The sequence below is a fragment of the Entamoeba histolytica genome, genomic scaffold (assembly GCF_000208925.1).
Source record: "Entamoeba histolytica HM-1:IMSS scf_1104750517093 genomic scaffold, whole genome shotgun sequence".
NCBI classification, from domain to species: Eukaryota; Evosea; order Mastigamoebida; family Endamoebidae; genus Entamoeba; species Entamoeba histolytica.
Genome location: NW_001914940.1, coordinates 29,157 through 42,620, shown reverse-complemented (window position 1 = coordinate 42,620; position 13,464 = coordinate 29,157). Strand labels below are relative to the sequence as shown.

The following is a 13,464-nucleotide window of genomic DNA, read 5'->3' as shown; positions in this document are numbered from 1 at the left end:
GTATTACATCAGTGATAATGACAAAATGTGATCCAAAGACACTTGCACCAATTGCAGGAACAGAATATGAAATTGAGTGTGATTGTCTCTTATTATCTGTTGGACTTATTCCACAGCCAGATTTAACTCAACAAGCTGGACATAATGTACAATTAAATCCAAGAACTAGAGGACCAATTGTTGATGGATTTAGATGTGTTGAAAAAGGAATTTATGCAGCTGGTAATCAATTACATGTACATGACCTTGCAGATGAAGCATCTAATGAAGGAGCTATTGCAGGAGAAGCTGCAGCACTTTCATTAGGAGGAGAAAAAGAAGCAATTAAAGTTATTCCAGCACCAGAACTTCTTTATTGTGTACCAGAAAGAGTAGTTATTAGTGATAAGAAACAAAAATTATCATTTAGATTTAGACAAGATTTTGGAAGTGCACATGTTATAGCAAAAATAGGAGAAACTATTATTGGAGAAGAAGAAATTGAACATGCTATTCCAGCAGAAATGGGACATGTTTGGGTAATTCCTAAAGATTGTCAAATTGGACAAGAAGTTACACTTACAGTTATTCCTAAAGCACATGAAGAAGTAACAGAACAAAAAGAAGGAGAAATAGTAAAACATATGAATTGTATTGTATGTCCAAGAGGATGTCCAATTGAAGTTAAGATTGATGCTAAATCAAATGAAATTACATCAATTAAAGGAAATTCATGCCCAAGAGGAGCTGCTTATGTTAGACAAGAACATATAGAACCATTTAGAGTATTTTCAACAACTCTTCCAGTAGAAGGAGGAAATTTGATAAGAGTACCAGTTAAATTAACCAAACCAGTACCACGATCAAAGATATTTGAAGTAATGGAAATTATTCATAAACAATCACCAATTAAAGCACCAATCAATAAAGGACAAGTGTTAGTAAAAATACCAAAAATGACAGATATTGTTGCATGTTATCCAGTTGTTGCTTTAGAAGAATAAACACAATTAATTCAAATTTAAATCATTAAATATTCAAAAATAATAAACCTTTTTTCTTTTTTTAACACAAATAAAATAAATTAAACTCATAAATGAAATAATTCTTTAAATGTCTTCTCATCACCACCACAAACATAATACACCATTTCTTCTTTTGATAAATTTAAAATTGCAGAATAAATTTGTCTAATCACAAAAACATCTTTTGGTTTTCTTAATGGACTTCTAAATGATGCTACAAAAACATTTTTATCTCTTTTAATAATAGCTAAATTACCATATTTTTCATGTAATAATTCTCCTATTTTTTCTGAGAAAAACCGACCATATTGTTTAATAATTGTTTCTCCAGTTCCATTTCCTTTATGTTCATGATAATGAAAATTCTCCTTAACAAAATCACTTAAATAAATCATATTTGCAAATAAATAGTCTTGATTTATTGTTTTAATTATTCTTTCATCCATTAATGTATTAGAATTAATAGAATTAGTAAAAGAATCAAAAGTAAAATGAGCTTTAATTGTTATATGAGTTGTTCCACCATAAACACGTTCAACTGAATGTGTGTTTAAATTATATCTTAAAATAATAGAAAATGCTTTACATTTTTTATTTGTATCAAAAACATATTTATTTACTTTTGTTTTTGATACAATTTTTTGTCTTTCTCTTTGAAATAATTTTCTACTAATTTGTTTTAATTCTCTTGACGATGGATGCATTTCAATAATATAATTTGCACAATGAATTCCTAAATTAACAGTATTTTTATCTATCATTTCTATATGAATTGCATCATCCCACATTTGTGTATTAGAACTATCAATAGTAATTGTCATTAATGAAGAATAATCATTAAATTGTTGTTTTTTAATTAATTGATTTATTTTTTGTAAAACATTTTGAGCAATTGTTATTTTATCAAAGTCAATTTGTTGTTGAAAATTATTTTGTTTTACTAATTGAGACTTTTTAGAATCGTCAGAATAATTATCACTATTAATAATTCTTTTAAAAATAAATATATTGTTTTCTCTATCAATATCTCCAATAACATGACATCTTTCAAATTCTTGATCTGACTGTAATGAATATATTCCATTATTATCTGGCCAAAATATTCCATTTTCAATATATCCTGTAATATCATTATATTTTTCATATTTTTCAATATATATTACTTCACATGTAGGTTGAAGTATATATCCATTATATTCTTTTCTATTTAAAATTAATTCAATTAACTCATTTAAACTATTTATTTCATTATAATTTATTTCTACCATTTTATTATATTTACTTCCTTTAAAAAATAATTGACTATATTCCATTTCTAATGAATCTTCATCCTTTCCTTTTATTTTCCAATATTTAATTGGCTGTAATGCAACTGATACTTCATCTCCTGGTAATGAATTATTTCTTTGTTGATATGGTAATAGAACTTCATGGTTTTCTCCTACAAAATTAATTACACAATATAAATATTCATTAAAATATTTTATTGTGGTTGTAAAAAAGTTCATCTTAATTTGAATATTTCTTAGTTATTCTTTCTTATTTTAATGACTCAATAGTCAAAAGAATGATGTAAATTATTACAAAATATCTTTATCTTCTTTCTTTTTTAAATTAAATGTTATTATTTGTTTTTATCTTCTGCTTAACTTTATTCTTCCTTCTTTTTGTTATAAATCAAATTACATTCTTTTTTTATGAATTTATTCTTTTTTTTTGTCTTGTTTAACTCTTAAACCTTTAAAATTTCAAAATAAATGATGCAAAATTTTTATTTATACTAATCATTGGTGTACTTTTAAAAAAAAGTAATGTAAATTAAAAATTTTACTATTTAACATGACTTAAAAATTAGTTTTTATTCTTCATTGTTTATTATGTTTTTTAGTATAAAACAGGTTATTTGCTTTTTGAAAGAAAGTATAATCTCACCTAATTATCATAGATTTGTTGAATCAAAGATATATTCTTTTAAGTTAAAACAATCCACTTTATTAAAATAAGACTAATAACTCATCTCTTAAATTATAATAGGAATAATACACTAATGAATATCTCAATGAAGAATTAATAAAATTCAAAAGAAGAACTGTAAAATGATTGAATAAAAAAAACAATGAAGAAAAAAGTTTAAAAGAGATGAACTTCAAAAGATGAAAAGAACTAAAATAAAAGATATTTTCAGATTTTTAGAAGAAAAACAAAGAAGAACTCAAAATAAGAACAACTCAACAGAATGCTTCCATCACATCTTGGGACTGGATCAAATGAAATAATTAAAACATTAGACACTATTAGAAATAGTGGTTCTATTGAATGGGTAGTTTATCATGTTAATTTTAAGAATGGAGATTTAATAGAAGACGATACAGGAACAACAGTTGGAGATATGGTTTATACAATGGACAACGCACAAGTACAATTTGGATATTTAAGATATGAAATGGACCAAACAAAGAAATTTTTATGTGTTTGTTGGTGTGGACAAGCAGCACCAGATAATTTAAAAACAAAATTTGTTTATTACTCAAGAGACTGGGAAGATTTCTTAAAATCTAATAATCACTCTATTTCTGTCACAATCTCTGCTAGAAAAGAAGAAGACTTAGACGAATCTACTATCGTCGATAAATTAAATAAATCTACTAACTCATTTGTTAGAGCTCGTAAACAAGGAGAAGCTAAAGAAGACTTAAACGCTAAAAAAAATATCTTTTGGCAACAACAAAAAACTAAAGACCAACAATATAATGATGAAATGAATGCTAAACAAAAATTAAGAGAAAAAGAATACGCAGAGTCTAAAAGAATTGAATCAGAAAAATTAACAGCAGCAGCTGAAGCCCGTAATGCTGCAATGAACGCTGCTAAAGAACAAAAGGTTAATGCTTTTAAACAACAACAATTAGAAAAAGATGAAGCTGAAAAGGCTCGTTGGAAAGAACAAGAACAAAAACATAGACAGTTTGTTGCTTCCCATCAACAAGAATCTGAAAAACCAGTTGCCCAACAACAAGTCAAAGGTAATGTTTCGGCTTTCGCTAGTAAATTCACTCAATATGCTCAAAAAGATCAAGAAGAAGTTCCTAAAGTTCAACCTACTGGTAAAAAATGGACTCCTAAAGTAGCTCCTGCACCTGAAGTTCCACAACCTACTTATCAAAGACCTACTGCTCCTAAACCTACTTATAGACCTCCTCAACAAACCATCCCAGAACCTGTACAAGAACAACAACAATATCAAGAAGAACAACAACAATATCAAGAAGAACAACAACAATATCAAGAAGAACAACAACAATATCAAGAAGAACAACAACAATATCAAGAAGAACAACAACAATATCAAGAAGAACAACAACCAGAACAACAATATCAAGAAGAGCCTGTACAAGAGGAGTCTCAACAATATGAAGAAACCCCACAAGAAGAGGTTTCTTCTGTTCCACCTTTACCACCTAAACCAAGACAGCAACAAGGAGAAACTTATATTGCTGAATATGATTATGATGCTACTGCTGAAGGAGATTTAACCTTCAGAGAAGGTGACATTTTACAAGTAATTTCAGTTGATGAAGATGGATGGGCACAAGCCATCAATGCTAATGGAGAGCAAGGAACTGTCCCCCTCAATTATCTTAGAAAACAATAATGAACATCAATTTTCTTCTCAAACTTTCTTATTTAGGTTTTATTTCATTAAGGTCAATAGCATATATCCAAATTTTCTATATTGTTAAAATTTATTATAGGTTTTTTTATGAAATGTTTTATTACAATAGTTTTAATTATTCCAGCAAGAAGATCAAACTAGTCTCATGAAAATAAAAGCTAATTAATACTTTACTTTCATATCCTTAATAAATGTACAAAAAATTACTTGTTTCTTGGCATAATTATATTCAAATTGTACCAAATATTATTGAAAATACATTGAACCTTATTTTACCTTAGCTTTTTCATTAAATTAATTTATTATTATAAATACCAACCTACAAAATAAAATGTATTATATCCAATTATTCTATTCTTCATTGCCCCCATTTTAACACAAAAACTACAACCTCATCCTTTGTTATCATTGGCTTTTCTATTTGAAGTTCAATCATATCTTTTAAGATCTCTTTCAACCATGGACCTCCTTTTCTTTGTAAAATTTTGCTACACTCTTCACCATTAACTAGTGGCTTCATTTGCCAAATATTTTCCAATTTTTCTAAAGCAATTTTGTTGAGTAATAGGTTACACCACTCTACCATTGTTTTGTTCATAACTCCTTTGTCATATGGACTTACTAACACTCCATCACAAGGTGCATGGATTGCACATGACAAACAAATCGACTCTTTCCACCACTCTGCCGAAGCAACAACTATCCTTCCTACTTCTACTCTTGTCCATTCTTTTTTGTTTGATAGTTGCTCTAGTTCTTTAACTCCATTATGAACTAATATTATGTTATTTCTCTCTTTCACACTTAATTTTAATGAATCAATAATAACAGAATGTATTTTTGCCATTCTCTTTTTCTGATTTGTTTCTCTTGTAACAGAATATAACAATGCTGCAAGAAATCCTATTTCTCTTCTTCCTAGTTCAAATGCTCCAAATTTTTGTGCATACATTTCATAACTTCTAACCACATTCGTAGTAGTAATTTCATCTAAATCACCAAAAAGTCCTTTGAAATACCCAAATTGTCTGATTTGATCTATACAATAAGCTGGCCTATCACTTTGTATCATTCCTATTAATTCACGTCCAAGTCGTTCTCGGCTCAATCCACTTATCATTTTATCTCCAATGTATTTTGTTTTCATTTCTTGTTCTAGCTCTTCATCTAACACAAATCCCATCTTCCCACTGAATCGAATTGCTCTTAACGCTCTTGCTGGGTCATCATGTAATGTCTCTTTTGGTGAAATTGGTGTTCTAATAATTCTACTTTTTAAATCATTCAAACCACATCCCGTTAAATCCTCTATTTGGTCATCATTTACCCTATAAAACATTGCGTTGATAGTAAAGTCTCTTCTCTGTGCATCTTCTAAAGGTGTACCTATTTTCTATACATCAGTTGTTTTTTTTTCATGTAATTATTTAACTTTAGTTATTAACCCATTTAACCAACAAACTTCCTCATCATTATCACAGTAATCTGATGCTCTCAAACAGCATATATCAATAGCAATATTATCTATTCTTAAGGTTGCAGTCTCAAGGTGTTTTCCAGCAGAATGGTTTTTATGAATTATTCCAATTCCACTAACGTTATGTTGTGTGTTTTCATTTATATATTTTTGAAGGTATTGTGAGAATTGATAAGATTGCATATTGTCAACTGTGATGTCAATGTCATGAGACTCTTTCCCTAATAATTTGTCTCTTACCCATCCACCTACAACTCTAATTATTGTTGATAATTTAAAATGTAGGACAGTCTATCTCATAAATACTTTTATAGATTTGTATTAATAACACAACCAACTTGTTTTAGAAGATCAAAAACCATGACTTCGTTTTGGGTCAAATGAATTGAAGGGGTGTTTTCCATAATATGAATTATGAGTTTTATCACAACAGGGTATCTCTTGAGTCAAAAGAGACTTAAAATTTTTATTAAATATATATAACAAAATTTATTGATATATGTTTTTTTGTTATTTAATACTTTTGGGTGACGAAACACAAGAATTTTATGGAAAGTCATGACTAAATTATTAAATATAATAGGTAACAAACAAAATAATAACAACAGCCAATTGATGAAGACGTAGAAAGAATACGCTATATTGAATAATTAAAAATTACTTAATTAAGTGTTAATAGATTTTTCATCTATTCTTCCTAGTTTAGCGGAGATTAATCCCTGAGCTGTTTAAAAAGAGTAATCTTTTTGTTTAACTTATCATTTATGTTTTTCTTGCAAATTGAGAAAATCACTTCTTTGCTTTATTTTTTCCTATTAATTTCTTCTCAAACTTCTTCTGCTTAATTCTTCTTTTTAACCTTTTGTTTATTTTCTGCCTTAATTTTAAACATTTTCTTTTTCCTTTTTTCTTTATTTTATGAATGAGAGAAGAGACTATTTCATTCCCATTATATTATTATGTTTAATTTTCTTTTAGTCTTACCCACACTTTAGTAGTTCCTTATATTACACCATGTAATATTCTATCATAATATCTTGCTACACCATTTGCAACATTCCTAATACATTTCTAATTCAAATACACTGTCATAACCAGAAAATAACTGGGAGTGTCGATGCTTGAAATGTATTAATGTTTGTGTGGTGTTTCAGATATGCTATCTGAGATTTATTTAATTAAGGTAATAAAAATAATAAGTGACGTTTACTTTGACTGAAATTTAAAGGAAGAAAAGTCATCTCATTAATGAAATAATTAAGTCGAATGCAAGAAGAGATAGTTGTTGGTATTGACTTATGAACAACATTAAGTTATTGTCATTTCTTTGATACTCAGAAACAAAATATGAATGTATCAACTATTTAAATGGAAGTTCAACAATTCAGTCAACGGTTAATTTTTTTCACTCAACCTGTTAGCGTTGGAATTGCAAATCCTATTGCCATTTGTGAATAAAACGGTTTATTGGAAGGAAATTTGATGATAGACAAGTGCAAGAATATATTAGACAAACATATTTCTCATATGAAATAGTTAGTGCAGATGATGGGTATTGTTGGACTGTGCTTGGTTGTGGTAAAAAAAACTAATAGAACCAGAATTTATTTCAGAGACTATTTTAAAAGCAATTAAAATTGAAATTCAACGAAGATTAAATATTAGTAACGGTATAGTTTTAAAAGCTGTTGTTATAGTGCCAGCACATTTTAATGATTCTCAAAAATGTAGAACAAAAAACTGTATTAATGGATGTATTTAGGTTAATTCGATTGTTAGCAGAACCATTAGCAGCTGTATATGCGTATGGATTGGATTTTACAAAAGTCTCATGTGTCTTGTATTTGGTCTTGGAGGAATGCTTGATACTACTATATTGGAAAAGCAAGGAAATGGTTTTAATTTTAAAGCAATTGGTAGTGATGTTTATTTCGGAGGATTATATTTTAATATGAATTTAATGGAATTTGGTATGTCCAAATTGAAAGCGATAAATAAGACTAAAGCACAAAGACGTATTTTTAAAGGAAGTGACTGTTGGATACAACGAAACATAAAGAAACAACTAAAATATAACTTAAGAAAAGAGGTTGAAAAGACAAAGATTGAATTATCAATCAATTTATATTGTGAGTTAGACATTTCAGAATTACTTCCTAAATCCAATCTTTATAAAATTGATGATAATGTTGATTATGGTTATGACTATCGTAGTGAATGATGACGAACTTATTATTTCTATTGATATAAATGGCTCTGAAGATTGTAATAAAAAAAAGAATTTGATAAATGTAAGGAATGAATAGATGAGATGTTGTCTAAGAAAAGAATCTCAATATCACAAATTGAAGAAGTTATACTTGTTGGTAGAATTTCATAAATTCATAGAGTCAAAGAATTATAAGTAAAAAAGTTTCGTTCATCATATATCAGACATAGTACTGATTGCACCATGGTTGTATCACAAGGTGTAATCTGATACACAGTTGAACATCCTAACAAAACGGTTACAGATCTTCTATAAGTAACTGTGCATCCTATCAAGATGACAGAAATTAATGGGAATTTTACCATTGTTGAAGATAGAATGAAAATTCCATATGAGCATGAAACGTATGTTGAGTTCATTAGGTTGATGTACAAACAGAATTCTTTGAAGATGAAAAATCATTAGGACCTTATGTTATTAGTAATATTCCAAAAGAAGAAAGATACGTTGCTTTTGTAGTAAAAATTGAAGAAGATAGCACAATTACTGTTAGTGGAAGTATTTCAAATGAACAAACTGTGAATGCAAAGCACAAACAGAGAATGAATCAAATGAAGAAGAAGAAGAGATGCAAATTGAGAAAAAGAAGATAGAGAAGTTCTTTTCTCAAAAATAAAAGTCATTGATAAATTTTTGTTTTTTGGTTGATAGAACTTGATAAATCATAAAAAGAACATGGCAACTATCACTCTCCAAATAGGAAATCAACAAATAACTACAACATACAAAACAATTAGAAATGATATTGGACTAATTATTAATGAAATGATTGGAAAGAATGATAAGGAAGTTGAGGAGTTTTATCAGAAAGAAATGAATATCATGAAAGAAATTGGAGAGAAAATCAAAGCAACAAAGGATGGATATGAATATTTGATAAAACAAGTTGAATTAATAGAAGATGCACACTACAATGTCATCACACATTGTTATGATGATAATTACCAAATGAATGAACGTGGAAAAAGAAGTATTGTTTGTTCAATAAAATATTTTATATAAAACACAAGAAAATAAGAAAATAGGAAAGTATCAAGAAATGTTACACTGACATTATCAGCACAATGATAATGTACTGCATCCACATTGACTGTATCATTGAAAATCTCTAATTCACTTCTTTTTAAATAAACAACACAAAGAATAATAATAATAAACAAAAAGAACTTGAAAAAAAGAAATGAGTGTATTTATTGAAACAAGTCTTGGGAATGTTGTGATTGACCTATTCACAGAAGACAATCCAGTAGGATGTTATAATTTCATTAAGTTATGTAAAATTGAATATTATCTTCATTGTATCATTTATAGAGTAATTAAAGACTATGCAATTCAATTTGGAGACACAACAATGGGAAAAGGAGGAAATTCGTTTGAAGGAATTATGGAAGGGATTGAACACAAATACATTGTATGTCAACCAAAAACAAAAAGAAAGAATGATAAGAAAGGAATTGTAGGGTTTGTAACACATGGTAAGAATGCAATTGGATCAGAAGTGTACATCACCACAGGGAATGGAATAAGTGGAATAAATGGAATAGCAATAGGACAAATTGAAGAAGGAATGGATGTGATAGAAGAAATTAACAAAGTCAATGTAGATGAGAATTATCGACCATACCAAAACATAAGAATTATTAGCATTGAAATATTTGATGATCCTTATGATGATCCAAAAGGATTTGTTAAACCAAAAGCACCAGAACTTATACTTGATGATCATCCAGAAATCAATGAGATGATAGAAAAAATTGACTCAGACACAGAGAAAAAAATCAAAGAAAATGAAGCAAAGAGTCGAGCAGAAGTTCTTGAAATGATAGGTGATTTACCATTTGCAGAAATCAAACCACTAGAAAATGTATTATTCATTTGTAAAATGAATCCAATCACGAACGAAGAAGATTTAGAGGAAATATTCAGAAAGTATGGTAAGATTAGAAGTGTTGAAATCATCAGAGACAGGAAAAGCAAGAAATCACTAGGATATGGATTTATTGAATTTGAGACTAAAGAAGGATGTGAAAATGCTTATCAAAAGATGGATAATGTCATTATTGATGAACGTAGAATTCATGTTGACTTTTCACAGTCAATTGGAAAATATGGAGTTCAATACGACTTCATCCATAAACACAATAAGTGGATTAAATTAAAAGAAAATGACATTCGTAAGAGATGTGAAATGAAACATAATGAAGAACCAAAAGAAAAGAGACAAATTGATAAATAATTCGCAACATGAAGAAGAAATAAAGAGAAGAAAGAACCGAAAGAAAAAAATAATTGACACATTAAACAAATAATTAACAACAATAAATAAGAAGAAATAAAAGAATAACCAACATGATGAATAATAAAGAAAATAAAAAATAATCCAAAAAGACATTAACAGTGATATTCAAGAAATTTAGATAATACAAAGAAAATAAAAAAAAGAATTAAATGAATAATAAGTTTTTAAAATAACCAATTGAAGACAAGAAATGATTATAATATTTACAGAATGATAATGGCATAATAAAGAAACAAGATAGAAAATAAGAATACATAATAAGAATAACAATAAGAAATAAATCATAATAAATTGTAATAATAAATCATGAATGTTCATTTCATTAAACAACATTCTTTCAAATGAAGAAATAAGTCAATTTATATTATTCAACATATTATTTGAGAGTTAATTAAAATGTCTTTATGTTTTGTATTGTTTTTATTTCATTCATTCAAGATTGAATCATTTCAATTACTATGATTCGTTTTGGTGTGAAACGATTTGGATATTCATTTCCACAATGTGATTTTGATATTCTTTCATATTCAAATGAATGTTGTTAATAGTTGATTTTGTTTTATTGTATTTTCTTTATAATCAACATTATCACATTGTTTCTTCAAAACACATCCATTGTGATTTGTTTGTACAAATTGAATAAGAATGTGGATAAATATTAATTTCTTCATTCGTTTGTTTCTCTTCTTGTTTATTGAAATTCAAATGGTTTTTGAATCATTTGATATAACTTTCAACTTTATCAATTTTCTCGTTAACATATCCTCCAAATTTATTTCCATCTTCACCTTCAATAATAATTATTATATGTTCTTTATTCTTTGTTTAAACACTGATGTATTTTTATTCCAATTATCTTTATTTGAATCAAATAGTATATTGTTTATTCTTTTTTCTGTCAATTCTTCTATTTATTTCATTATTTTTTATGTGACATTCTATTTGTTGATGAAGTTATTCCCATTATTTGTTATTGTCTCTTATTTTCACGATATTTTATCTTAGTTTAAAGTTTATCATTAATTCTTATAGTTATTGTATGGTTAATAGTCTTGACTCAATTGGTGTTCTATTAAATAGGAAATGGAATAATATTTATTTCAGGTACAACATCTAAAACAAGCGAAACTTGTCACATGAAAGATTGAAATGATTTACAACAATTTTAGAAGTGAGGTTAAGAAATGTTTATTAAAAAATTTCATTTTATTTTTTTCTGTTTTATTTCTATTTTTATGATTATTATAAAATTTGTTTTAAATAACATATTTATTTTTGTCATGTATATTTTCTTGTTATTATTTTTTCTTTATAATATCTTCAATAATGAGTAGTATAATCAATAACCATAGCTTCTTCCTAAGTATTTTATTTGATGTTTCTTTGTGTTAATTCAAATGTTAAAATTAATGAATTTGATTGTTTTATCTCTATTTCGTTATTCTTATTATTGTTAAATTATTTCATTCTTATTATTTTGAATATCAAACTATTTTATTTTCTTTCAATGTCAGAGTTTATAACGATTTTAAAATTATATTTTAATGTTTATTTAATTTTTCTTTCAATTTCATTCATAAAGTGATAATACAATTCAATTATGATAAATTCATTATATATTATACTAATTTGAATGTATAAAAATATTTACAAAAAGAAATGTGGAACAATAAAAATTATAAATTGATATTATTATTTGCAATTTTAGTGTACAATATCTTTATTTCACATTATATTTTAAATTGATTAATCATTCATCTTTTATTTATTGATAATCCTTATTTAACACAAATTCATATCGTCTTGAATGAATAGTACTTAATCAATCTTTATTTCATTAATTATTGTGTTCATTGTAATAGTTTTTGAATATCGCTTTTATTAATCTTTTGATATTAGCTTTAATTGTTTCGTAATAACATTGTTTTGATGTTAAATACTTTCATGTAATTATATTTTATAGATAAAAATGATCATCAAAAAATAAATCAGAATATTATCACTAACAATATGCAGTTTTCATTTAAAAATACAGTATGTAATTAAATAACTATGGATTAATGAAAATATGTTAATAATATATCTTGTTAAATAATAACTTATTTTTCTTATTAACGTATTTATCTAAACTTATTATGACTTAATCAATATTTAAATTGTATTATTTATATTAAGATATTGTTTAAATTGTGTGATTTTTATTTAACATTTTACTCAATATCTTATTAAAATAATCCTTTCTAATTATTGAAAAACATCTTTTTTTATATGACTATTTTAAGAAAATATTATTAATTAAAAACAAAGAATAATAATTGATATTATAAAATGATAATTGATAAATAATAGAATGACAATTCTGATATTTATTAATAAAATGGAAATGGATAAAATTCACCAATAGAAAATAAGATAAATTAATATATTAAAATAAAAGTAATTCAATAATAATTATAATAGAATGGTAATAAAGAGTATGTAATAATGATTAAAGAACAAAACATTATAATGAATAATAACTTGATAAAATATATAGTGAATAATAATATAAAAACATAGTGAACTAATACGGAGAATAAAAATAAGAATATAGAGATTTATTCAATGAATAAGAATGAGAATAATATGATAAAATATAAAATAAATGAAATATACTAATAAGTCTTTTTCTTGTTTTTTTCTTATAAGTTATAATAAAAACATTAAACATGATCCATTAGTAGTTGTAAACATATCTTAATA

The 13,464-nt window shown here is 26.2% G+C and overlaps 6 protein-coding genes and 1 pseudogene across 6 annotated transcripts, besides 1 other annotated feature; 5 read left to right on the top strand and 2 right to left on the bottom strand.

Moving 5' to 3' along the window:
* Nucleotides 1-983, top strand: part of EHI_054820 — a 1,922-nt pseudogene extending 939 nt beyond the window's left edge.
* Nucleotides 984-1,069: 86 nt separating this feature from the next.
* EHI_054810 (uncharacterized protein) lies at nucleotides 1,070-2,512 on the bottom strand (the record flags this gene model as incomplete). Its single annotated transcript, XM_646986.1, has 1 exon — nucleotides 1,070-2,512. The coding sequence occupies one exon, from the start codon at nucleotides 2,510-2,512 to the stop codon at nucleotides 1,070-1,072; it is 1,443 nt and encodes a 480-aa protein (XP_652078.1).
* Nucleotides 2,513-3,240: 728 nt separating this feature from the next.
* On the top strand, nucleotides 3,241-4,656 carry EHI_054800 (uncharacterized protein; the record flags this gene model as incomplete). The annotated part of the gene is made up of 1 exon (XM_646985.1): nucleotides 3,241-4,656. The coding sequence occupies one exon, from the start codon at nucleotides 3,241-3,243 to the stop codon at nucleotides 4,654-4,656; it is 1,416 nt and encodes a 471-aa protein (XP_652077.1).
* A 379-nt stretch (nucleotides 4,657-5,035) lies between these two features.
* EHI_054790 (tRNA nucleotidyltransferase, putative) lies at nucleotides 5,036-6,558 on the bottom strand (the record flags this gene model as incomplete). Its single annotated transcript, XM_646984.2, has 3 exons — nucleotides 5,036-6,070; nucleotides 6,140-6,445; nucleotides 6,514-6,558. The coding sequence occupies 3 exons, from the start codon at nucleotides 6,556-6,558 to the stop codon at nucleotides 5,036-5,038; spliced, it is 1,386 nt and encodes a 461-aa protein (XP_652076.2).
* Nucleotides 6,559-6,805: 247 nt separating this feature from the next.
* Nucleotides 6,806-7,318: a repeat region.
* A 667-nt stretch (nucleotides 7,319-7,985) lies between these two features.
* EHI_054780 (uncharacterized protein) lies at nucleotides 7,986-8,375 on the top strand (the record flags this gene model as incomplete). The annotated part of the gene is made up of 1 exon (XM_646983.2): nucleotides 7,986-8,375. One exon carries the CDS (start codon nucleotides 7,986-7,988, stop codon nucleotides 8,373-8,375), a length of 390 nt encoding a protein of 129 aa, XP_652075.2.
* Nucleotides 8,376-9,098: 723 nt separating this feature from the next.
* EHI_054770 (uncharacterized protein) lies at nucleotides 9,099-9,425 on the top strand (the record flags this gene model as incomplete). Its single annotated transcript, XM_646982.2, has 1 exon — nucleotides 9,099-9,425. One exon carries the CDS (start codon nucleotides 9,099-9,101, stop codon nucleotides 9,423-9,425), a length of 327 nt encoding a protein of 108 aa, XP_652074.2.
* A 178-nt stretch (nucleotides 9,426-9,603) lies between these two features.
* Nucleotides 9,604-10,659, top strand: EHI_054760 (peptidyl prolyl cis-trans isomerase, putative; the record flags this gene model as incomplete). Its single annotated transcript, XM_649705.2, has 1 exon — nucleotides 9,604-10,659. One exon carries the CDS (start codon nucleotides 9,604-9,606, stop codon nucleotides 10,657-10,659), a length of 1,056 nt encoding a protein of 351 aa, XP_654797.2.
* Between the last annotated feature and the right edge of the window lie 2,805 nt (nucleotides 10,660-13,464).